A 26,888-nucleotide genomic window follows, 5' to 3' on the forward strand; every position below is an offset into this window, starting at 1 on the left:
ATAATCCCAATCCTATGCAGGGAACCCACGCAGGGGGAGTGGGGCACTGCTTAGAAGAAATAGGTGGGTCGAATCTAGACCAAGGGACTAAGAATAGCTAATACAGGTGTCCCCAAATGGACAACTTTAAGACTTGTGGACTTCAACTCCCAGAATTCTCCAGCCAGCATAGCTGGCTGGAGAATTCTGGGAGTTGAAGTCCACAAGTCTTAAAGTTGCCAAGTTTGAAAGACCTCTGAAATAATAGGCAGGAACACACACCTAACCCTTCCGGTTCCCAATTGAACCTGAGGCCTTTGGAAAAGCAAGGCGCCGCCGGGATTGCAGTGGCAGGAGACTCCGATCGCTTGGTCGGCATGTCCGCGGAAGGCGGCTCTCCTTCAATGGAGAACCGGCCTCCCGGTTTTCTTCGTCACCCGCACGTTTCCAGAAACGTGGACTTCAACTTCCAGCGTTCCCTAGCCAGCCAAACTAACGAACATGCTGGCTGGGGAATTCTGGGAGTTGAAGTCCGCGCGTCCTGGGGGGCGGGGCGAGAAACACAGATCTGAATCACAAAACGAGGGAAGAGCCGGGATCTTTTTCTGATACCTGCGGCGTTTAACCAATCTCACAATCGAGCCAGGTCCATTTTACCTTCATATTTTATAACTCCGAATTAACAAGAAATGGGATTGTTGGTGTGTGTGTGTGTCGCATTATTAGTATAACCTCCCTCTCCCCTTTTCCCCAAATCATAGGCATAAAGGAAGCATAAAGCAAGAATTTGTACTCACTGTCGCTCCAGGCTTATTTTTTTTTCTTAGTCTGCAAATTCACCATATTTTTTTTCAAAGAAATGTTTTTTAGTCAAATATTTTTCCCCCTTTGGACAAGAGAAAAAACAAAACCTGGAGGTTGACTAGGGAGGGATTAGAAATTATTTGCCTAATAATGTTACTGACGCTTTGCATTTTGCATGTGAATTTAATGCACAGGATGGTCTATAAACAAACTTCAGCATTTTGTAAGGGAATACAGAAAAACGGCGTTTGAATTAATCTCCTGTTTTGTCCTCCTCCTGGACAGCTGTTTCAACCCAAAGGAACAAGTATTTGTATTTGTATTTATTAGTTTGTCAAACATGTACAAGAAAGCAGGTATAAATATAAACATGGATATAAACAAAAGAAATGAATACAAATAGATGGGGATAGTAGGACAGGGACGGTGGGCACTTATGCATGCCCCTTTTATGGACCTCTTAGGAATGGGGTGAGGTCCACGGTAGACAGTTTAAGGTTAACGTTATGGAGGTTTGAGGCTGTAACAACAGGGTCAGGTAGAGCATTCCAGGCATTGACCACGGTTGCTGAAGTCATATTTTCTGCAATCAAGTTTGGAGCGGTTTACTTTGAGTTTGTATAGATTGTTTGCCAGTGTATTATTGAGGTTGAGGCTGAAGAACTCATTGACAGGTAAGGCAGACAATTTTGCACACTGTGCTTAGATCATACCGCAGGCGCCGCCATTCCAGATTGCCCAAAATTTCAAGTCTTATAGAAGCTTGAAAGAAGCTAATTCATATTTACAGCTGGGTACGATGTATAATTTAGCCTTGCTTCCTTCTGATGATGGTTGTGTCTGTTGCATTCTGGAATGGAAGCCATGAATGTAGAAGATTAGTCTGGCTTTGTGTGCTTGTACATCCATTACTATGAGAAATGCTTATTGATTGGAGATGTGGAGGAAAGGTTAGAAATCTCTGTATTCTAGGACCCTCTCCTAACGTTGGCTTCCTTGGCCTTTATGTGAATACAACCATCGCAGCATTGTATTTGTAAGCCGCCCGGAGTCCTACGGGATTGGGCGGCATATAAATTTTATTAAATTCAAATTCAAATTCAAATTGAAGTTAGCTAATAGTTCTTGCATAGAGAGGAATAAAAACAATTTTGCTAGCTAAATCCCTAGCAAACACTTGCTGAGACAGGACCAGGAGTGGATTTCAACCGGTTCGTGGCGGTCCCCGCGAACCGGTTGGTCGGCGAACCCGGAAGTAAGTAACTTACGGGAACGGCGAAGGGCCCACCCGCCCGCCCGCGCTCCTTACCTGGTTTTGACGAGTTCTGCGCTTCCACGCATGTGCAGGACGCATACAGCGGCTGCGCGATCCTCCAGGAGCAGCTGGAGCATCGCACAGATGCTAGTACGCATGCATGGACTGCGCGCGTGCACAAGGACGCCACCAGCCCCCTTCCAACCGAACTGGTTGGAACAGGGCGAGAAACCCACCCCTGGACAGGACCCCAAATGTAGACAAGGCGTGAACAGGAAATCCGGGGTACTAATAAAGGAAAATATTTGTAGCTGAGGGTTGATATGAGGGGTCCTTGCTTGTTTTCTTGCAGATGTTTCATTACCCAAATTAGATAGTATCTCCAGGGCTATTGTGACTCTCAAATCTCTGCTTAAAATACATTCTGAACTCAACGATTGTGCTAAAATATAAATATTTTCGCTGAATATGTAAAAGTAATGCTATGCTGTGTGAAAAGAGGAACTTTTGGAGGGGAGGGGGGTTGCTGTGCTACTTGTTACTGGAAATTAGGGGCAAATGTGCTGATGATTGCTAGACATTGCAAATGCAAAGTAAGCAATATTAATAAGCCTTGATAAGGTCATAAGATGATCTGAGAGGAGCTGGCTTAAGGTGGGCTTTAGGTGGACTGTACAGATAGTCCTTGATTTACAACAATTCATTTGGTAACCATTCGACGGCACTGAAAATAGTGACTTCTTACCATTTTTCACACTGATGACCCTTCTTGCAGCATCCCCATGGTCATGTGATTTACATTCAGGTGCTGGACAACTGACTCATATTTATGACGGTTACAGTGTCCTAGGGTCATGTGATCTCATTTTGCGACCTTCTCACAAGCTGAATCAATGGAGAACCCATTCACTTAACCACCATGTTACTAATTTAACAACAGCAATGATCCACTCAACAAATGCAGCAGGAAAAGTTATAAAATGGGATAAATTCACTTAACAACATTTTCACTTAACAACATAAATTTTGGGCTCAATTGTGGTCGTAAGTTGAGGACTAACTATACCGTGTTTCCCTGAAAATAAGACAGGGCCTTGTTTTCTTTTGACCCCCAAAGTAAGCATTTGGCTTATTATTTGAGGTGCAGGAGGCGGTGAGTGTGGTCACCTTGTGGCTGCTGCTGTGTTTTAATATTTTTGGGGGAGGGCTTATTATAGTGCATGCGCTCAATAGCCCAATTGGGCTTATTATCCGGGGAGGTCTTATTTTCCGGGAAACAGGTTACTGTTGGGAGTGACCTTTGCATAGGCCTCGGAAAGATCCCTCTGCTTTTGCAAATCCCCATCAGTTGTTCTCAGGAAACAACATCATTTTTGACTCCTAGCAACCACATAGATTGGGGGTGTCAAACTTGCATCATCACATCGTCATATGACATATCGTGACTTTCCCTCCCTTCACTAAACTGAGGTGTGGGCGTGACCAGCATGTGATGTATCCGGCCTGCAGGCCGCCAGTTTGGCACCTCTGACATACCGTATTTTTGAGAGTGTAAGACGCACCTTTTTCCCCCAAAAAAGAGGCTGAAAATCTGGGTGTGTCTTATATACTGAATACAGCATTTTTGGCCTCCCGAAACCCCGCCCTCTTCACCAAAATGGCCGTGCAAAGCCTTTAGGAGGCTTTCGGAGAGCTCCTGGGTGCTAAGCAGAGCAGAAATGAGCAAAAAATGGGCCATTTTTTGCTCAATTTTGCCCCCCCAGCCCCCAGAAGCACTCTATAAGCTTCCTAAAGGCTATCCATGCCCTCCCCTTTTTTTGCAAAAAAACAGGCCCGTTTTGGGGGGAAATGTGCCCTTTTTTGCTCATTTATGAGGCCCCCACCACCCCAGGAGCACTCTACAAGCCTCCTAAGAGCTATTCATGCCCTTTTTTGCGGGGGGGAACGGGTCCATTTTTGTGAAAAACAGGCTGTTTTGGGGAGGTTTGCAGAGTGCAAAAACTTTTTTTTTTTAATTTGCCTCTTATCCTCCGGTGCGCCTTATACTCCAAAAATACGGTAGATAGTTTTTCTCCAGGAAGACTTATTCATAATATGGCCTTTGAAGTTTCCCAATGGTGCCACTGTACTCGAGTCCAGCCACTTTGCTGCTAGTCATTCTCTTCTTGCTGTCTGGGGAATTCTGGGAATTGAAGTCCACACTGCTTCAAGTTGCCAAGGTTGAGAAACAGTGCAGTAATGAATAGATTTAAAAAAAAAAAAAAAACTTTATGTCCTTTCTGCCAGTCAGAAAACTCCAAAGATATGTTGGGGAACAGACCCTCTCATATTTCCAATTATATGTGTAATGATCTTTCACCACTTGGAGGTGTAGACTCCATAATGAATCACATCTGGATCACACATAACTTTTGTCTCTCCTGGTTTTTGCCAAAGGAAAGGAGGATAAGTTTATCTGATGTTGTCCTTGGAGGGCTTTATCTCCTCTTGCCAAAGATAAGACCACCCAAGGTTAAGGATTTTTTTTTTTAATTTTGTGTATTGAAGATGAGAAAGGTCACCCCATTCTATACCTTGTTTCATAGACTAGAACAGAAAGAGTTTAAGTCTTTCATGTCTGAAATAAATACTTGCTCAATTCTGTACTACATTTTCAATCATTACCAGCCAGTTTGGTTTAGTGCTGTGATGGCCAACTTATGGCATGCGTGCCAGAGGTGGCACGCAGGCACCTCTCTCTTGGCACATGTGCCATTGCCAACTGTTCTTCTGGTTTCCAGCATGCGCATGCACATACTGGCCAGCTGGTTTTTGCACATGCCAGAGCGCCGGAAACCCAAAAACCACTTGGCCGGTGCGCCATGCACATGCCAGCCGCCTGGTCTTCGGATTTCTGGTATTCCAGTGCATGCATATGCGTGCACATGTTGCGGTTTGGTCACTCAATGCCGAAAAAGTTCACCATCACTGGTCTAGTTGTTAAGGCACCAGGCTAAAAAGACAGAGACTGTGAGTTCAAGTTCCTCCTTAGCCATGAAAGTCACCTGGGTGACTTTGACACTCTCTCAAGCCCAAATTACCTCACAGGGTTGTTGTTTTGGGGGAAATAGGAGAAGGAAGGTATATTTGGATATGTTAGCTGTAAAAGTGGATATTTAATTAATTACACAGGAATGCATCTAAAGGAAAGGAAAGAGATACATATAATTTCTCCTCTCGCAGTAAAACCAGCATCACTACATCTAGTTGATCTCTTCCAGTTCTTGGACTGGAATTCACCAGGAAATCTCAGCGTTATAAATTAAACTAGGATATTGGGGGGGGGGGAGAATCTTAGAATTCTGTATTGCTGCCAAGAGGCAGCAATACAGGAAGTGAACATGGATATGTCCATGTAGTTGTTAAGCATCAAGCTTGTTTGGAAGGAGATTTTAATGTTCTAAAATAAGAAAGCCCTAAGGGAGGAGGTGGAGGTAAAGAACTAAAAAATGAATTGTATGGGCTGTCTTTTTTAAAAAGCTTTTTTTTTTCTATTCTGGAAATGCACAATTTTTATTTGACAACATTTATTTTTTCCATGCTTCTTTTCAACAAGATTTTCATATGCCTTTTGAACTACCATCCCACCCCCCCCCCCCCAATTCTTGATTTGGTCACAAATAAAGCATTTGTAATAAACATGCAAAGACATAATTATCTGTAATGGGTTTATAATGAAAAGAGAACCTGTTGGTTGGAAAACTAGGCAAACGTTTGTATCTGTAATAATCAGGAAAAAGTGAGATCAAAATTTAATTTACGCTATTCATAACGAAGTGAGTGATGGAAGATGGGTTTTGCGAGTAAGAGATTCAAAGTTCAAAAATATTCTGCCACTTAGAGAAGACTAAACAGAGTGTACTAGTGGGCTTAAAGGGATGTGGTGGCTCAGTGGCTAAGACGCTGAGCTTGTCAATCAGGAAGGTCGGCAGTTCGGTGGTTCGAATCCCTAGCGCCACGTAACGGAGTGAGCTCCTGTTGCTTGTCCCAGCTTCTGCCAACCTCGCAGTTCGGAATCATGTAAAAATGCAAGTAGAAAAATAGGGATCACCTTTAGGTAACAGCGTTCCGTGCGCTTTCGGCCTTTAGTCATGCCAGCCACATGACCACGGAGACGTCTTTGGACAGGGCTGGCTCTTTGGCTTTGAAACGGAGATGAGCACCGCCCCCTAGAGTCAGGAACGACTAGCAAGTATGTGCGAGGGGAACCTTTACCTTTACCTTAGTGGCCTTAACAAAAGCCTCCATCCCTATTCATAAAACAATTCAGAGAGAGATTGTTAAATAAAAGAATAATACAAAATATATACAAAAGCACAGCCTGCCTTAGTTCTCATTTAAGTAATTAACCTATGACAAATCTTTAAAGCCCTACGTGGCTTAGGACCTGGATATCTACGGGACCGTCTTCTGCCGCATACCTCCCAGCGTCTGATAAGATCTCACAGGATGGACCTTCTCCAGGTGCCATCAACTAGACAATGTCGTTTGGTGGCTCCTTGGGGGAGGGCCTTCTCTGTAGCTGCCCCGGCCCTATGGAACGATCTATCCCCAGAGATCCGGACCCTCCCCACTCTCGCGGCCTTCCGCAAGGCTATTAAGACCTGGCTTTTCCGGCAGGCCTGGGGCTGTTGACCTCTTGAATGAAGTCCACCCCCACTAAGGTTGAGTGCATGTTGTGTCTTTTTAACTTGTTTTGTCTTCTACTTTTTAAACTTTTTTAGTATTCTTTTAAATTGTTTTTTATGTAAGCCGCCCGGAATCCTTCGGGATTGGGCGGCATATAAATTTATTAAACATTAACATTAACAATCTGCATAGTAAACATCTGTTCTTTTCTTTTCAGGAACCAAAAATCTGTTCTTCTGTTTCCAGGAACATTGCCCATTCTTTCTGAAAAGCCAGTATTATGAGATCTCCTCATTCCCAAGCTGACATTAGAGAATCTTGACATGCTCCAGGCAAATCTTTTTAAAGATCTATATTGAAGCTGGGAAGACATTGGCCTAGAGGCGGGGGAGAAAGACACATGGTTTTCCTCGGCTGGAGAAGATTGCTGCACTTTTGTGGTAGGGCCAGCTTTAGAAAAGACTTGAAGCAGAGACAGAGAGGCTGTTTGTCTTGGAGGTGCTACCGGGGAAGAACATTCGGAAGACTTCATGTAGACCCCAAGCTGAGAATGTTTCTAGAGGAGAATACCGAAATCATTGACACTGGGAACCTGACCCCGGAGATAAGATTACGTCTTCTGACCCCTAATTGCAGGTTTTGGCATGACAAAGCTGCCTTGTGGCCCTACGGGGAGCCCTACTGGGCAATGTACTGGCCAGGAGGCCAAGGATTATCCAGGTATAGAACACCAGAAGGCTGAGAGTTACCTGCTGTGCAATCAATTTAATAGGAAGCAGACTGAATGATGCTATAATAGCATACGGAAAAGGGGTCTCCAACCTTGGCACCTTTAAGTATATATGATCTACTTCCCTCATCTTAAGCTCTTATATCATAGAGATATGGATTACAAACATCATGCCATACCACAACTCCTTTTAAAGGATTTTTTTTAACAATTTCTCTATTTTTACATATGTATTCTACCCCCTGTGCTTGGCTTTTACTTATATTGACCACCAGATGGCAGTATGTGACCGGTTTTGTCCTATTTAGGCTTTACAAGCTGAAGCCAGTTAACACTGCCCCTGGTGATCATTGTAGGTAAAGCACCACAGTTGATTGATTATCTCAGAGAATCATGAGTTTGGAAGAGGTGACCTTGGACCTCCTGTCCAGGATAGAGATACTGAGACCATCTCAGTGAAATTGCTGTCCAACCTTGGCTTGAAAACCTCCACCATTGAAGCATCCTGTTTCCTGTTATGTTTATTAGTTGTGTTGATACAGCTCAAGCTTTTATTGGCTGTAAGCCTAGCTTTTGTGTCTCATAGTTTCTGAGGTAGCACAATTCATGAAAGCAAATCATTTATTTATTAAATCATAATTAAAATAAATATGGCTTAATGCACTATATATTAAGGTGGGACGTGGTGGCTCAGTGGTTAAGATGCTGAACTTGTTGATCAGAAAGGTTGGCAAGTTTAACAGTTCGAATCCCTAGTGCCGTATAACGGAGTGAGCTCCCGTTACTTGTCCCAGCTTCTGCCAACCTAGCATTTAGTCATGGCAGCCACATCACCACGGAGACGTCTTCGGACAGCGCTGCCTCTTCAGCTTTGTAACAGAGATGAGCACCGCCCTCTAGAGTCAGGAACAACTAGCACATATGTGTGAAGGGAACCTTTACTCTATTATATACTAAGACATCCTTCCACTTATGAATTCCAGAGGTGGCCTTCATGATCCTTAGGATTAATCAAGCTCCTGAATTTTCCATGATATCCAATGGATATGATTTTTGTTGCAGAAGCTCACTCTTGAAGTTCAGCTTGACGTGTGTTTTGTAAAAATAATAATTTGTAACAACTGTAATTTCTCTTGGTTATTCTCATACAATTTCAACCTAGTTGATGATGAAGCACTTTTGATATTAAAAGATAAAGTTTTTAGCATTTTGCTGATAGATGTAAACTTCAGATCAAATTGAGTTAAGGCATTTTGAAATGAGCTGATTACTGTAATAGACTTTACAATTTATTTTTTACTATTCTTCATTTTCAGATACCTTCTTGATAATCCAAAAGTGGTCCAGAAGAAGAAAGTTCTGGATCTAGGAAGTGGTTGTGGAGCAACAGCTATTGCAGCTACACTAAGTGGAGCATCACAAGTTGTTGCAAATGATATCGATCCTGGTAAGCTATTTTCTACCAAAAGTAGGACAAGCTAAGTTCACTACGATAAACCTAACAGTGTCAAGCATGTTTTGAAATCCAAGTTTTGAAATCTACATAGATTTTACACATAATGGTAACTCGGGTTTCTTAAACTATGATTTGTTCAACAAGCTCACACATAATAGAATTCTAATCATAATGGGAAGTGGGTAAAAAGAAAAAAGAGACAATGCCGAGTTATGATAGAATTCATATCTCAGACCAAGCTAAAAGTTAATAGGTCACATGGTTTAATTTTACACATCGTAAGTGCCTTTAAAATAAGAAAACAGCTCCTCATCTCCTTCAGCAAATGTTTATTTTTTTACTCTCCCATGATAGAGTACTAGAAATGCAGGTTTGTCTATACTTGGCAGGTTCTGGAACATGTGTTTTATACAAAGCAGTGTTTTCCAACTTTGGCAGCTTTTAAGGGGTGTGGACTTCAACTCCTAGCTGGCTTGGGAATTCTGGGAATTGAAGTCCACACGTTAGTTACCACGTTTAAAAACACTGATATGAAGAATGGCTTTCAATTACCTTATTCTCCCATCTGCAGGTACTTGAGGCAATGGTACTATGGTGTTCTTCATAGGAAACCTATCAGTTGGTCTTATTTAAAAACTTAACTAAAACTTAACTGGTCTTTCATTTAAAAACTTAACTAATAATCAGAGATGGCAAAAGTATATGTAGGAGGATGTGTTTGACCTAATGAAGTGGGAAGGCAAGTAATAAGCATTTTTTTTAACTAGAAAACAAAACCTTACCTTGCATCAGATTTTCTCCAGGAAATGTAACCTAAAATTTACATTTTACAAGATTATGTCAAAATTTCAAGTCACAATTGTCAGCTCTTTCCTGCACCCTTTTCTACAGCAATTGAAAAAGAAAAAAACATTACCCAGTGTTTTAATTGTACAAAGTTATTTGTTAATCTTGGATTTTGAGAGAAATAATGTTGACGTTGCCCTTGTTATTTTCTTGGTATTCCAGTTGCAGCTGCTGCCATGGTGCTTAACTGTGAGCTGAACAACATAGACCCCATCCCTGTTTTAACAGAGAACCTGATTGGTACAGATATAGGCAAGTGGGACCTTATTGTCTTAGGGGACATGTTTTACAATGAAGAACTTGCAGACAGCCTCTCTGAATGGTTGAAGAAGTGCATCCAGGATGACAAGACTGGATTGCTGATCGGGGATCCTGGCAGACCCTATTTTGTGACCAACAGAATTCAGAGAAAGTTGCACAAAGTTAGTGAATACGCTCTCCCTCAATCATCACCGGAAGAATACAACGGTTCAACCAAAACTATTATCTGGAATTATCAGCCTTAATTTTTCAGAGGTCTTGGAAATATTAAATCAGTTGACGTTACTTTGAATCTCTTGAATTCCAGTTCTCATACACTGAGATTTTAGCCTCTATCACTATGTATATTCCAATAGTTTTAAAACACTTTATTTGCAGCCATATTAGAGAGGACAGTACAAAAAACTTTGTGGTTGAGAATGCATTGTTTAAAAAATATACACAGTACTGCTTATGCGAATTACAATAAATTTTATTGGTAGAGGGTGGCCTATCAACAGCAGTTTTATATCTAATGAAACTTCTAAATTCAGTTGTTGGTACTGGGTAGTCGGTGGATGATCCATCTAGGAAGGGGGGGGAACCTTGGGACAGTTTGCTGTATTTTGATTTCCAGAACATTGTCGTCTTTTCATACTATTCTATAACAGGCATCTACCGGGATACATTTATGAGGATAAATGTTTGATCTTCGATTGTTGTTTCTTATCTATCATGTCTGGTCAGCCACTCTAGCACATATTTGATGTAACATCCTGGTCTGAAATGGAATATCGTTTTATCCATTCTGGCATGACTTTATTATTACTCATGTTTGCAAATGAGTGGATCTTTCTGGCTTGACTTCTATTAAGCTAATTATTGTCATACAGAAGCAACTACTTCTGTGTTCTTGTGAATATGTTCACAAAGGCTGCTTTCTGCTTCAACGCAACTATTCACATAGGTTTGATCAAGCTTTGTATTTTCTGTGTTTCGTCTCACTTTACTCCATGTACTGTCCTAAAGAGTGCTGGGTGGGACATCTTAAAAGTTGTGCTACATTATTTGATTAGGAAGAATGTCAAAATCCCTATTCAACAACAATTAGTAGTAATGCATAATGAAAGGAAAGAGTAGAACATTACTATATCTATCTAGAGAATGTCAAAACTCATGCTGGTCAATATTTTTCTTATAAAGACAATGATAATGTCTTAGTGGGATAATTTCCCAAAAGTATTCATGTTAGTTTTCTGTAGCAAAAATAATTAAGAGTCTTGCATCAGCTTACACACTAACATATTTATTTTGGCAAAAGCTTTCAAAAATAAATCTACAGTGAATGTTACTATGTTGCCTTTAATAGGTAGTTGAGAAGAAGGAAGGGGTTACAAACCAAATAAATAAAAACTCCTTAATTAGAATGGAATATATGGCATCCCATTCTCCAGTATCAGCAAAAGCCCACATGAGCTTTTTGCCTTGAAAATAACAATGTTGAGTTCTACAAACACATTCTATGACTGGTTATTAAGAGAATTAAATGAAATTCATGCACTGTACAACTTGAAGGAGGTTTTATTCAGATACAAACAAATCATGGCTCCTGTTACAAGGGACAACTAGAAATAGAACTGGTCTCCACCTAAATGACAGCAGAACAGGCAGCACAAGAAGATGCTTCCATGACATTTGCTCCATTAGCTTACTGGTGTTCTCTCTGCTTTTTGCATTTCCTTATTTACTGTTGGTCCTTTATTGGTAAAAGTGTCATGGTTATTTTTTTTAAAAGAAGCAGTGCCCTAAAGCCCTCTTCACGAACTTCCATGAACACAAAACACTGCAGAACATTGATAACTGCAGAACACTAACTTGGAGAAAAAGAAACATGAGTAGCATGTTTGCTCTTCTCCAACTTGAGACTACAGTATCAACAGCAAATGTACAGATTAATCAGAAGACTCTCAGAAATGGTCCTTTTGTGCGGGGGGGGGGGGGAATTAAAGAAGTAATGCCTTGTGATTTCAAACAAAAATCAATAAACAGTCCATGAAACCTGCTTGAATTTTTTGGGTCCAACCAGCTGCTCCAGTGCTTCTCGGGAGCGATCTGTAAATAAAGTATATTTAGTTTTTGTTTTTAAAGTTAAGGAAATGTTTATGACAGGGAACAAGATTAAACAAATAGTAATGGGAAGGAATGGGCTTCAAGCTATTTTCCTACAAGACCAGTGTGTAAATAACCAAAATCCACTTCAATATTTATATTTACTAGATATTTTGCTGGCTTTTACAAAGTGTTCACCCCCATATGTTATAAGCAAGTTATGACTTTCTTAATGGCAGGAGTTCCCCAGAGCAGGAATTCAAAGAATGAAAACAAGGTTTAATTTTCAATGAATAGTTCTAGAACAGGGGTGTCAAACTGGCGGCCAGCGGGCCTGATGTGCAGACCACGCCCACCCCAGCTCAACGAATGCGAAAAATGTCACAAAACATCACGTGACAGCAATATGATGTGGTGAGTTTGACACTCCTGTTCTAGAAGATGTGAAAAAAGGCCAAAGTGTTACAATGGTGAAAGGATAATAGAGAATGCACAAACTTTGAAGCAGGAGTGGACAGTAAATTCTATGCCATCTTTTCCTGAACTCAGACCATCAACTCTTTAAAATAGTTTTCATATGTGAATGTAAAATCAAGATGTAATTCCTAGTTGTGTTGTTCAAACCTTTAGAAATCACAGCTTAGATCAATGTTTTTCAACCTTGGCCACTTGAAGATGGATGGACTTCAACTCCTAGAATTCCCCAGCCAGCCATGTTGAAAAAAACTAACAGATCATTCCTGACATGGGGAACCTCACAAAGCAGTTTTTAAAGACACATTTTTGTTTCACGAAATAATCTGTCCCTATTATTACATTCTTAAAGTAATTTCTACAGTAGGTCCTTTCACTATATAAATGCTAATAATTACATCCTCATCCATGGAAATCAAAGAAACAACTATTGGAAAAGGAGACCAATCTTATTTCTTACTGAGAAGATATGAGTTTGAATGTTAAAACTGCAATAATAGCCAGTAGTAAGATAACTAAAGATAAATATCTGATAATAAAATAATAGAATCAGTATGATATAGTACTTAATGGCTATCTCAGATTCTAGTTCCACCCTTAGCCGTGGCAGCTCAGAGTGGGAGTGGATCATTTGTGTGCTCTCAGCCCAACCTCCCTCACAGGATTGTTGTGGGGAAAATTAGGAGGAAGGAGCAGTATGTACATTGCTTTGAGCTACTGTACAAAGGTAAGTTATAAATCAAAGTAAAATAAATAAATCTAATAATTACATCTCCTACCAATGAATTAGCACCAATATCTCTAGAAAATACTCTTCATGGCGATATTTAAACATACCACCAAATTATAATTAGAGTATGCAAAAGACACTATAAGTCTTGGCTTGTGTGATGTCTTTTTCAACTTTCCCTTATTCCTTCTAAGGTGGGTTGCTTTTTGGAAATTTTCCTTTGAAAGCTAAGCAAATCTTACTTTGTTAATATCTTTAAGTATGAGTCTGTTAATATCTTTAAATATTTAAAGAGATTAACTAGGGATTTTCTATTCTTGGAAACTAGTTTTATAATCATAGGGCTCTTGTTTTAACCTCACTCTGGCTTTTAGATAGCGTAATAATAGTTCTAAAATACTAAGGATATTTTGCATTTAATGCTTCGCCCTGCTTTACTGACTTCCATTTTTAAATATATTGTTTAAAGAAGTTAGAAATGTTTTCTTTCAAAGCCAAGTTATGTCATGCACATGATGATATCCTGCAGCTAATGATCATAATGCATGCAATTTTGATGCCACTTGATGTGGTTTTCAGTGACCATCTAGGAAAATCTACTCTAGTCAAGATTTCAAGTCACCTGTTACGAGTGGGCATCCGTGAAACAACAGAATATATATCATAGGGCAATATGTGAGAACAGCTTCCACAGCTATATCCGTCAAATTAACACAATGTTCCATGTGGATCTCCTATTAAGGATAAAGAATAATGCCATTAGTAGTTATCACTCATTCAATAAAATCTCTGCTTTGCAAAATGTTGAAACAATAAGGGTATTAAGAAGAGAAATTACAGAAGAGACTAATGCCTCAAATAATTTCATAAAGCCATGGGTATTCCTAATAAATTACTCTGGAGTAATTTGAATCTCATATGCAAGAGTACATTGAAATTTACCAGTTTCTTCCTAATAATATCTCTGTTCATTATTTCCAAAACAAAAATAAAAACAAAGGTGATATAGGTATCCTTTTTTCTGTATTTCAGTAATATATTAAGTATATCATGACATGAAGAAAGCAGCATATGAGTTACGAGAAAAATCTCATCTGTACCTTAATTTTAGATTCAGAAAGTAGTGATGAGATATACCTTTGGGCTGACTGAATTTTGGAAGCCTGGGAAAACTGATTTTACAAACAGCTTTGATTGCTTTAGTAGGGATTTGTTTCTATCTATGGTTTAGTCTCTTGCAGTAGTGCATTTGTATTTCAAAAGAGATCTCATAGACCAGCTCATGCAACTTTATGAATTGTTCTCCACTATCCCAAAGGAGTGTTATTCTCTTTCGGACACCTTATCCCACAAGTCACAATATCCAATTCAGGAAAGGTGGAGAAAATGAGGTAACAGAATGAAGAACAGAAACTGAAGGGGCTGAAAAGTATATTACAGTCTTCATGTATTTTAAACTTATATCAGCCAAGTTTTTTGGCTCCGCCTTCCTAAATCTGTTCTTGCTTATGCATTCCTGGGCACACAGGAAATTATATGTGAATAATATGCAACCAGAAACAAAAAATGGAAAACAACTTTAAGATATATTTACTGCCCAATAGTACTAGTGAAAAACAACATACCATGTTTAGTAGCCGATAATACTCATTTTAAGATTTTACATAACAAGATTTTATTTTATATAATATATAAGCAATATGTATGAAAGGTGATATGAGTTACATTAATTTTGACACACTTCTCTCTGGAGTTCGCCTAACAGCTGTCATTTTAAAAAGTACCATTGAATGTTGATGAAAATTATCTTTGTGTTACAATTTTCTCCACCCCCACCCCCACATATGTAACTTGCTAATAGCAACTTTAATTAAACTTATCCAAATGTTACCTTTAAATTTTTTGAACACATTCCACTAACAAGTGCTATTACACCATCATCAGTGACCTAAATGGGAAAAAAAGGATCTTTTATCAAATAGAAGCCAAAATATTATTTCTTCTCTTCCAATAATGGAAATCTATCTACAATCCATTGTTTTTTATTTATATGTGTTTTCAAAATAACTTGCATTAAAAACAGAAGTACAGTAAATGACAAGGCCAGAATAATGGTTTTTTAATTAGAAAGGAAAGTCAAAGCTTTTATCATCTAAACCAGTAAGTAAAAGCTTGGGGAAAAAAACCCTGAAATTTAAACAAGTCTGAAGCAGATTACAAAGATAGAGTGCATAGGTATGAGATGAGGGATACCTGCCTTAATAACTCTTGTAGAAACAAATCTTGGAATTGTGGTTGATAGCAAACAGAAAATGAATAGAATGATGATGTGACTGTAAAGCAGATGTGTGCAATTTTAGGCTGAATCAACAGATTTTTATTTTTCAAATCATGTGAAATTATTAATCCACATTACTCTGTTTTGGTTAGATCACAAATGAGGCACTTTGTCCACTTTTGAGCACCAAAAGTTCAGCAACAGAGAATAAAGATGAATACAGAATTAGAAAGCCATATGAAAAGAGACTGAAAGAGGTAAATGTGGAAGGGAAGACTCAAATATCAATAAACATTTAGTTTCAGTTTTAGCTTGCTAAAGTGTAATCCCCAGTGCATTAAGGGACAAGGCATAAGGGATAAACAGCAAACCTTTGCACATATTATAATTAAAAACATATCGCTGAAAAAAGAAGTATATTGTTAAACAAGAAGTACACTGGTGGAAGCTATGCTATGGTACTACTGAATTGACGGTTATAGCAATTTTGTGGTTAACCTATCTTCAAGCAGGGCAGATGTTTGCTTCATTTACACTAATAAGGTAAAGACATTACTGTAAAAGAACAGGAAAACAATTTGTGATCCTGTGACATTAAGCACGCTGCAGCTTGTGATAAAATGCTACAAAAACCCCACCAGTTGGTTTTGGGGGGAGAGGGGGGTCTTAGGCTTTGAGACAGATCTTCCTGTGTACTTTCTTCTGCAGAATGAAGCTTATTTTACAATCCCCACCTCAATACATTCAATTTGGGTAAAGGACATACTGAGCAACATGACCTAGTATTGAGCTGGGACACTTTTTGGCAACCCAGATGGGACTGGCAGGATGGTCTCCATCCAGTTTTGCCAGACGGCACTTATTAAATACATGGGGACCTTTTACATTAGCTTCAATATATTAATTGAATAATTAATTTTAATTAACTTAAGGTATGAATCCAAAAATCAAATGTGAGTTTTATCCTGCATTCTGCTTACTGTCTTGGAGTGCAGATACTTGCATGCAACATCAAAACTAGTTGGATGATTTGCAGGTCCAATGAGCATATCTACTTTAACTTCAAAAGGACACATCTACTTTCAAGAGATTTTTAACAATGTGCTGCTTTAAATGGCAGTCATATTAGACAGGGAGTCTCATTGTATGGAAAACTGCTCACTTCAATAAGAAACCAAAGTGTTTGGAAACAATTGAAATATTACTAAGGAACAATGCAGAACATTGAACAAGATTGCATGTTATACCTCTTTGGTTTGTTACATAGAAACAATAAAGAAAATAAAACAAATCATATTATGACCTCTACCATTAAACTATCTCTGATAGTACTTAGGGGATGACCTTATTACAATATCCCTGCATTTTCCCTGTAGGAACCAAATCTTCCTACCTTAGATATTAGCATTACCATATACAGTGAAATGTATTGTGCCTATATAACGCCTCCTTTCACACAACATAAAGACAACCATCGAGTTTCTGTTATGTTTTGTCTCTTTTCCAGGGTCACAGTGCTAGCTGCCTGCTTTTTAACTTTCATAATTTTACTCATATTTAAAGCACACTTAGCATTATACCTATCATTAAACCTCCACAGACTTTAATTGAAATGACAATGGAGCACATTCCTTTTCTTGGGCATCACATTGAGAACCCAGAATCTAATGCCTACCAAAACCGAACAAAGTCTAGTACCATGATGGCGAATCTATGGCATGTGTGCCACAAGTGGCACGCGGAGCCATTTGTCAAGGCACGCAAGGCTGGCCAGCTAACTTTGGCCTTCTTTTGATGTCATTTTTCGGAACTTCCTGAAACCTCCGGAATGCGAAAAACTGGCCCTACGGGCACACTGTAAGTTCAGAAACAGACTTCCGGTTTGCTCCTAGGGTTGGTTTTAGCCCTCCGGAGCCTTCAGGGGCCTCCAGGAGGCTTCCCTGAAGGTTCTGGAGGGCAAAAAAATGACAGTACAAGCAAACCGGAACTTTCGGTTTGCCCGTAGGGCCGGTTTTTCGTGCTCCGAAGGGCCTCCGGAGGGGGAGGCTGTTTTTGCCCTCCCTAGGCTCCTATAAAGCCTATGGAGCCTGGGAAGGGCGAAAAAAGCACGCCAAAAATGTGGGAAAGCGCTGGCCATTCGCCTATGCGCGCTGTGGTCGTGCACATAGCATTATGGGTGTGGCACACCCGCACAGGTCCCCTATGTACTCCCCCCACTTTTGGCACATGAGTCAAAAAGGTTCGCCATCACTGGTCTAGTATCTACAATTATTAAGACAGCCATTTGATCTCTCTTGATTTTAGAATCCCAGTTCTGATACCAAAGCAAGGCTAGCAAAGTTGTTTAAAGATATGTCCGCCAAATGTTGGAAATGCAACCAGATACCAGGTTCGTACTATCATATGTGGTGAACATGTTCAAAAGCAAAAAAATTCTGAATGAAAATACAATACAGAAAAAGATAAAACAACATAGATTTAAAGCCAGAAATATTTTTGCTGGGTATACTACCAGAAAATTATGAGAAACCGAATGTATATTTAATGTTGCATGTTTTGACAGCAGCGAGAATTGTATTTGCAAAATACTGGAAAAATGAGAAAACTCCTACAGATGAAAATATAATCAAAAAAATATTAGACTTTGCGGAAATTGATAGGTTAACATTGAAGATAAAGGATAAAGAAGATACAGAATACTTTTTAACTTGGGATTTGCTTTATCAATGGTTAGACAATAAAGGTAGAAATTAGAAACTGGAAGGATACTATTATATACAAGTAAAGAATATTATTGTTACTAGAATTATGTATATGTAAAATGACTCAGACAATACACTGCTTACTAAATACTTACATATGTTAAGAAAAATATATAAATATTTTAAGTATATTTATTTAAAATATATTTAAAATATATTATATTTTATATAAATATAAATATATATAAATAAAAATATATTAAAATGCTATTGTAATAATGCTTTTCACTCTTACTTGGGTTGATGAGAAATCAACACTGTGCAGGGATCTACAGTTCTGTCCAAGGGCTTGTAAAGATGTGTCTGTGATGTTGAAGCATCCACCTATGTTGACTATTTGTAAAAGGGGGCAGTTGAGGGCAAGAGCAAGGATTCCACTGTCTGTTACGTTGCTGCATCTCTTAAAAGAGGCTTCCCGCAGATAGGGGCATGATAAGGCCAGTGCTGCAACTCCTGTTGGAAATGGAAGGCAGGTTATTCTCTTGTAGATAGAATTCTGTTACAATCCATTTAAATATAAAAGTTTGATTTCATTGAGTTTTGACTTAATGAAATTACCTGCAATACTTAAGGAATATTAAAACTTGCTTTAACATATTGTATCATATATTATAATCAAGGAATAGTTGTATCTGTGAACTTATTGGAGGTCGTGGACCCAGCACACAGAACACTGATTAACATGAAAAGTCAATGGTGCCTGTGTGATGGACTTGTGCCCCTGAGTATGTGGAAATTATGCTGTGTATATTGAAAATATGCTGATTGACTTTGTCTGATTGACTTTCATTGCAATGTAATTAATGTAAGTACTTTATGTTTATTATGCTCTAAATTCTAATAAACCTCTGAATTCTAAAGTGAGACTTTTTGTGTTGTGCTGTTTGTTCAATTGTTATTAAGTGCAGCTATGTTTATAACCAGGTTTTTCCCAACATACCTTGATATTGTAATAGAAGGACAAACATAATTCTAATGAAGATTTAGCCCCTTACATTCTTGTGTGTGATATCACAAAATGCCAGAGCAACATCACAATGTTTCTTTTAGGATTTGGGTGATAGTGTGGTTGAGAATGCATGCTTATGGTATTAATCTTTAGACTATTAAGAAATTAACAACTTGAAATCTCTGTCTTTGTCATCAAATCATTGTTGATTTTTGTGACTGAGTATTAAGGTGATTACAAACATATTTTAAATAAATTGTACTGATTGGTTATCTATTTATTAAATGTATATGCTGCCATTCTCACTGATAAGTCTTACTTAGTTTATTATAATTTTAGTTTCAGATTTCCTGAATGGATAGTCTGATTTAAATACTAATAGGTTTTGATATATTTATGTGTACATTATTATCAGTACAGACATTTATTGGAAAAATGTAGGCTATGCTTTCCAAGTACATAATTAAGTTGTATTAAAATATAGGTCAGTATACACTGTGCCTAGCACTCATAAATGATCTAGCACTCATAATGGGATCTCCTAACTTCTATTTAAAAAAATTCTGTTCCTATCTTTGCTCCTTAGATTACTTAATTAAAACAATCTGTAAGGCATATAAATTAAAATAGAACATAACAAAAAAAAACCAAACAGCCATCACTTGTATCTCCCGGTGCTTTTTAAATAACCATTGTGCAGAAAGTGTACCTTCAGAAGTTATGGTCAGCCTGTTGTTTTTCCAAACATTTACATTTATCTTTTTAAGATGCCTGCAGTTACAAAGCTGTTGCAAGGCATAGTCTGAAATGTCACAGTCTCGAAGATCCAGTGCCTCCACTGCAGGGTGAAGAACCTAAAAATGGAAAGTATTTCAATTAGATTTTACTTTTAAAAAATAAAGGAAAACAAAATGGGTGTCTTAAGCCTGTTATCAATGGATATTTTATTCCTTAGAACCTAGACTGCCTGATGACCCGTGTTTAGACTTTTGAACCATGACTTAACTATATTTGTGCCTCCCACTTTGGCTTTTGGAACTCACTGCAGGCAAACTCTCTAGGAATTAGGACTTCGTGCCCTATCTGTCATTACTTATATTTAATAAATTCTAGATAACTACTCTTCAAAGAAGGTATATATCTGGCCTGAGACAACTCATTCACAGGGGTCACATATAATGCTATGTTGCAACATGATTTTTGTGGCTTTGGTTTTAATACAATGCAGCCATTTGGGGTTTAGCAAATCAGGGCTTAATATTAGTGCACTATGTGAAACCCATCCCAGCCATTGGCCTTAATTATTGAAGATGATGAAATAGAAAGTATGCTATGGGAGGATGCTGAAACCTTAGCTTTTTAATCAAAACTATTCATTAACAGTTTAACACTCACTGAAAGTAAAAAAGTCATTCAACTTACTTTTAAAAATGTAACTAGTTTTATATACTGTTCTAGTCCATGTTTTAACAAGAGATAATCCCCAATTTACTAGATTCCCATAATATGCTAAGCTATAAATTATTTACAAATCATCTATAGTAGCTAGATTCACACAGCATACTAAACTAAAAATATACAAGCACATATTTTAAACGCTTCCGAACTGCAACTCTCATCATCCCCAGGGTGGAAGAAGTATCAGTCTTCATACTCTGTTTCATTGGCAGAACAAAGAAGTTTACTGCTCAAGCATTGCAGTAGAAGACACAATCTTCTGAAAGGGTCTTCATGCTGAGGCAACAAAACTCAGCATACATATATAGTTTCTAAGATTCATTTGTCATTGGTTACACGCATACCTTTCATACAGTCTAGAATGCTATTGCTAAACAATTAGATGTCAACCTATTTTGGCATAAAATAGTGCACTGCTTCCAGTTTAAGCATTCTGGAGTATGTGACATCCTGTAAACAGAATAATTTGGAACTATTTGCCTCACCTATCGCCACCTAAATATTTCTTTTGAGCTTTTTCTCATCACATTTATTGTTCTTTAATATACTGTCTCTTTTCTAATATGTCCCTTCATCCAGCAAGAATTATGCTGTATAACAACTCCATTTATATCAAGCAATAACATCTACTTCTTCACCCGAAAGTATGGCCAAGGGTAAGATTAATAGCAATTCAAACCCTTCAAGAGAGCCACAATTTATCACTCATGTTTAGCATCTTCTGCATATCACTTTACAAATGAACCCTCCATTGTAAGTCACAATGCTGAAAAAGTAGCAAAGACCATGATCTAAATGGAATCTTACCATGCTAATATTTGTATCTGTTATCGATCCTTCAATACTCAATGATTTAATCAGCTTATCTTTTATGTTGGGAGGCAAAGACTTAATATCTGCACCATATTTGGATATGTTTTTTCTTAAACAATTAAGGCATCTGAGGAGGAAAAAGTAAAACAGTTATTTGTTGATAATATTTTGTAATGGCTGCAGTATTAGATATAAAATCATACTGTCTTACTCAGGAATACACATGGCTTTTTTTATAAGTATAAAAACAAGCATTAAAAAACTATTAGAGTACTTCATTATAGACATGCACAAAGTATAGTAGTCACAAACAGGAATGTGAACAAATGAAATAAAATAATTTTAAACATGTTCTAGTCACAAACATGCTTTGCATGGGTGCTGATTGGATTATAGTGAGATAAATTACATAATTGCTAACTCTGCTCTGAAGACTTTTGAAGATATTCACACATGTATTAGAGATTTCTCAGTGACAGGTGAGATTAGTTTTATATTTTGCAATAAACCAGAAAGAAACATGTGTGAACCAAATGAATAGCAATTCATTCAAAAATCTATGATTAGGCCAAGTATGGTTTATGATGTGTGATCTAAATCAAAGCTATCAGTTTCAATCTCTTATAGGTAGTCATATGGAGTATATTTATTTCTCATTGGTTTAGTGAGAACTCTGAGTGTACCAGTAGTGGTTACTTATTTTACTTAAATATGAGATAAGTTACTTGTGCAAGATAAACCCATGATAACTTGATAATTAAATTATTCTCAAGACTCTTATGTCTCAATTGCTTAATGATAACTCCAGACTTTTTCAGCTTTTGATGTTAGACCAGCTAATCTGTGGTTTCCCAGATCTTCCTTTTAAAAAGGAAGTTCCCTTTTTCTTTTAAAAAGAAAGTTCCCCCATCTGACAATTTTTTTTAGGCTTTTGCAAAAATAATAATGTTTGGCAAACTCTTTTGAGTATCCCAGTTTTCCTAAGAGAAAATTTGATGGTGGAGAGGGAGGAAATCTCTGACATGGAGGACACAGGTATGTACAAAAATGATGCTACCTGGATGCATCTTGCAGATTTTGACACCCTCCCCAAATCCTAGGATGCAGTTAATCCAATCCTGGGGATTTAAATTAATCCATCACTCTTCATCCTGCTTCTCAGAAATACTTGTTGGAATACAAACTCTGTGCTAGGGCCACAGCCAGAAGAGGAATTGAATTAAAACCTTCGCTTTTGTTGTAGAAAGTGACGAGACACAAGCCAGCACTTTAGAGAAGGAAAAATTTATTTGCACAGGTTCAAAGCAAAGAGTAAATGGCCTGAACCCCGAGTGGGATTCAGGGACTTCCTTATATAGTGATGATGACGCGCTCACCCTATCTAGCCATAAGCCATCTGTTAGTTTTGGAAACACCTCTCTGTAGTAGAATTAAGAGACAATCAAGCCAAGCGATGCAATATAGGAAAAGTTTATTGAATGCGCAGGTTCAAACATGCCAAACAAGCACAAACGTTTGAACCCCGAAAGGTTCTTAAAGACATACATTTATAGTGCAAATTACGTAAACATCTGTAGAGGCAGTATCTAAGCATATAAGGTAATAAGAGGAACCAAAAATGTCTATGCCAGATGGCTAACAGTTACTATTCCAAAAATATATCCATGGTCAGCACATTATAGATCATGTGTGACATATAGGGAGGCTTAGAGAAGCAAAACAAGAAACATCTTGCAGAATAACAGGAAACTCCCTGTCTGGGTTTGCTTGTTCCCAGATGCATAAAAATACTTACTGACACTTCAGCAACTGTTTTCTACTAATGATGCAAAATCTCGACTTTGATCAGAATATTTGATATTGAATATTAACTATATAACTTTGGCCATAATTAGGTCTATCAGACTACCTTATCTCAGGATTTGCCCTTGAGTTACAGAAATATTATGTCTACAGGATGTCATGGTACATGGGTCAGCCAACGGACAAGCACATCTGGTATTTTGGGGAAGTAACAATATATGTCTAATAAACAAGTTAACAGATAAGCAGGCGGATGGGCTAAAATAGATTCCTTGTTTCAGCATATTTTGGATGTAGACATCCTATCTGCTGATACTATAACTCATGTCTAACCACACTACATCCTAAGAGCAAGCTATACAGTTTATATCTTTTTTTTAATAGGAATTTTTTTTTATTTTTGTTACATAGAGAACATAATCACATAACAATAGAAAAAGGCAGAGGGAAAAGAAAAAAAAAAGAAAAAAAAACCCACACACAAAAAAAGAAAACAAAACCCATCATCCCATATACAGTTTATATCTTGAGAAGTTCAAGCTTAATGTCATAGAGCCCTAGTTTGGTTCAGGCTTGAGGCCTACTTTGGTTCAGCCTGCCACCTTACTTTGGCATCAGATTTTGCCACTTTTATGAAAGAGCCTTGGCCTTTCTTTTATTCTGAACGCGAACACTTTTTTGGTTTTGGTTTTTAATCATTGCTTCAACTCAAGTCAACTGAGTTAACTTTCTTGGCTTTCTAGGTGACCCAACTTTCTTTCCACCTCCTCCATTTTCCCTCATAGAAAAGGCACATCGGGAGAAACTACCAGAGCTCCCCTAAAATATTAAGAGCACTGTTGAATGTAAATCTAGATATGTCAGGATTGCATTATTGTTGCTGGTGGAAAAACAGGATATAAATGAAATAAAAAAGGAATTGATTGTAAATTCGATAATGGCAGCTAGATTAGTGATGGCTAAATATTGGGGATGAAATAATATTCAAAGAAATGAGTGGTATAATGAAATTTGGAGTATGGCAACAAATGATAAATTAACAACAGAAATTAAAACTTAAAAACGCATGATTAAACTAAATAATTATAATGAAATATGGGGCGATTTTATAAAAGGAGTTTTGGTGGAAGGCAAAGGGAATGAACCTACGCAAGAATATTTGTTGTTTTGGAGGGTATAAGGCACAATTGGAATATATTGTATATCTAAGAAATGTAAGGGGGGAGAGTCTTTGTGGGGTGTGTACACTGTAATATCTGTTTTTTTTCTTTTTCTTTTGTCTTTCTTTATTTGTATTTAGATGTATATGTACTGTTTGTATTATTTGTGTTTAAAATAATAATGATGATGGTGGTGGTGGTGGTGATGATGATAATAATAATAATAATAACAACAACAATAATAATAAAACCTAGCTGGCAGCAACCCGTATCAACCATTAACACCAATCAATGGTATTTGTGATACATTTTTGAATGTTCAGTTGACTGAGTTTCATGTTTAATGAATAAAGTATATAATAATAATAATAATAATAATAATAATAATAATAATATTCCTGATGATGACAATGATAATAAATATTAAGATTCCTGATGATGATGACGACAATAATAATAATAAATATTAAGAGTCCTGATGATGATGATGATGATAAATATTAAGATTCCTGATGATGATGACGATGATGATAATAATAATAAATATTAAGATTCCTGATGATGATAATGATAACAACAACAACAACAATAACACACCAGATATCACAGTTGTAGAGGGCCGAAGTGTACAGTTTATTGATATCGCTGTTCCTGGAGATGCCAGAGTCTAAGAAAAAAAAAACTAGAAAAAATAACGAAATATCGCTACCTGGCCATCGAAACTACACGGCTATGGATGAAGCATGTAACAGTGATATCCACTGTCATCGGGGCACTTGGCACCATTTCCAAGAATTGTACAAGATACATTCAAAAACTGCAGCTTCCTGCAATAACACCAGCGGAACTGCAAAAGACTGCGCTCTTCGGAACATCTTATATTTTAAGAAGGTACTTGGTTGATACCTAGGACGCTGGCAGCAACCCGTATCAACCATTAGCACCAGTCACTGGTATTTGTGATGCATTTCTGAATGTTCAATTGGCTGAGCTTCATGTTTAATGAATAAAGTAAATATTAATATTAATATTAAAAGATTCCTGAGGGGCCGCGGGCGTTGCTCCCGTTATTTAGCCGGACATCGAAGAAATAAACCGCAGGGGAGAGACGGAAGGAGGCTGGATGAAAGAAGGAAGGAAGGGGAGTTCGGGGCTCGGGAGAGAAATCTCCTCGGTGACGGGAGGCTCTGAGAGGATCGGCCACTTACAGATCCAGGAGCGAGCAAACCATCCCTCCGCCTCCGTAGCGACAGCTCATCGCGGAGCCTGGGTCGCTCGCCTCCTTTCCCTCACAGGCCAGGCCGGTGCAGCCCCGCCCGGCTCAGAAACCGTCGCTCCTTCATTCCCTCAGAATATGGGCGCCCTCATCCCCACGCAGCCCTTCCAAGGGCCGCGGAGCTCACCCGCCAGGCAGCCCGGCTTGGCATTCCCAGAGCGTCGCTGGGTGACAGCAAAGCACTTTGGGTAATGTAGTGTTTTCGAGCGCCGCGAGACTCCCTCAAGGATTCTAAGGATTCGGCCTCGATCGAACGATCTCTGAGATTCCCCGGTGGGTTGGAGAGGGGGAGGGCTGCTTTCAGTTTTCGTCGTCCCGGCAACCCAAAGGCGTCGGATTATGTCGCAACTCGTGTATGTGTACACAGGCTTGTTTTAAAGTGGGTTTGGAGAGGGGACTAACAGAAAGTATAATATTTGGACAAGCAATTGTTTAGGTTCTGTTCTCCTAAGCAGGTAAGAGACCCAAAGTTCTCTGTGTGCTTGGTCCAAACTTGGGAACTTTAAGACTTGTGGACTCCAAGTGGCTGGGGAATTCTGGGAGTTGAAGTCCACAAGTCTTAAAGTTCCCAAGTTTGGACACCCCTAGTCTAGAAGATGAAACTGCTACAGAATGTGGCAGCCAAATTGTCTTTGTTGGGGAAAATTCCCCAGACTCTTAGTGAATGGGAGCCCATAATCATAGCTGTGAGTTAAATTTCATTGAAATACTGTGCAGAAGGAGGAATACAAGATATGTAGACAGAGCTTTTTATGGCTTTTATGATAGGTTTATGGTAGGTTTTCATCTTCAGGCAATTGAAGCAACCTTCCCTTTTGGCTCATTTATAAAAATAACACTTAGACTTATATATTGCTTCATAGTGCTTTACGACCCTCTAAGCGATTTACAGAGTCAGCATATTGCCCCCAACAATCTGGGTCTTCATTTAACCACCCTTGAAAGATGGAAAGGCTAAGTTAACCTAATTCTAGACAGAATTTGCCTAGAAATTGCTAATTCAGCATATGTCAGCAGTTTCCCAGACTCTCACTTCCTTTTCCTTGTGGCAGTTTCCTAATCTTCCTAGCTAGATTCTTACATTTTTAGCAACTTAAG

General features: G+C 38.3%; 2 protein-coding genes across 2 annotated transcripts; one reads left to right on the forward strand and one right to left on the reverse strand.

Moving 5' to 3' along the window:
- The first annotated feature begins 539 nt into the window (after positions 1–539).
- ETFBKMT (electron transfer flavoprotein subunit beta lysine methyltransferase) lies at positions 540–11,978 on the forward strand. Its single transcript, XM_032221723.1, has 4 exons — positions 540–625; positions 6,924–7,426; positions 8,753–8,883; positions 9,901–11,978. Exons 2-4 carry the CDS (start codon positions 7,107–7,109, stop codon positions 10,242–10,244), a joined length of 795 nt encoding a protein of 264 aa, XP_032077614.1. The 5' UTR covers positions 540–625; positions 6,924–7,106; the 3' UTR covers positions 10,245–11,978.
- Positions 11,542–26,327, reverse strand: AMN1 (antagonist of mitotic exit network 1 homolog). The gene is made up of 7 exons (XM_032221724.1): positions 25,723–26,327; positions 21,546–21,678; positions 19,990–20,134; positions 18,567–18,784; positions 15,183–15,239; positions 13,914–14,025; positions 11,542–12,090 (listed from the first exon to the last, which is right to left on the reverse strand). Exons 1-7 carry the CDS (start codon positions 25,770–25,772, stop codon positions 12,017–12,019), a joined length of 789 nt encoding a protein of 262 aa, XP_032077615.1. The 5' UTR covers positions 25,773–26,327; the 3' UTR covers positions 11,542–12,016.
- Positions 26,328–26,888: the final 561 nt, after the last annotated feature.

This window comes from Thamnophis elegans, chromosome 7 (assembly GCF_009769535.1).
Source record: "Thamnophis elegans isolate rThaEle1 chromosome 7, rThaEle1.pri, whole genome shotgun sequence".
In the NCBI taxonomy this organism is placed as follows: Eukaryota; Metazoa; Chordata; class Lepidosauria; order Squamata; family Colubridae; genus Thamnophis; species Thamnophis elegans.

What these genes read in the sequence shown, in the direction of transcription:
- AMN1 (XM_032221724.1), bottom strand. Translation starts at nt 25,772, where the DNA reads ATGAGCTGTCGCTACGGAGGCGGAGGGATGGTTTGCTCGCTCCTGGAT. An exon ending in GTTTGCTCGCTCCTGGATCT is followed by an intron (nt 21,679 to 25,722) that starts GTAAGTGGCCGA and finishes TTTCCTCCTCAG; the next exon opens with ATGCCTTAATTGTTTAAGAA. An exon ending in CGGATGCCCACTCGTAACAG is followed by an intron (nt 12,091 to 13,913) that starts GTGACTTGAAAT and finishes CTTTATTTACAG; the next exon opens with ATCGCTCCCGAGAAGCACTG.
- ETFBKMT (XM_032221723.1), top strand. Translation starts at nt 7,107, where the DNA reads ATGGTTTTCCTCGGCTGGAGAAGATTGCTGCACTTTTGTGGTAGGGCC. An exon ending in GGAGGCCAAGGATTATCCAG is followed by an intron (nt 7,427 to 8,752) that starts GTATAGAACACC and finishes CTTCATTTTCAG; the next exon opens with ATACCTTCTTGATAATCCAA. An exon ending in TGCAAATGATATCGATCCTG is followed by an intron (nt 8,884 to 9,900) that starts GTAAGCTATTTT and finishes TTGGTATTCCAG; the next exon opens with TTGCAGCTGCTGCCATGGTG.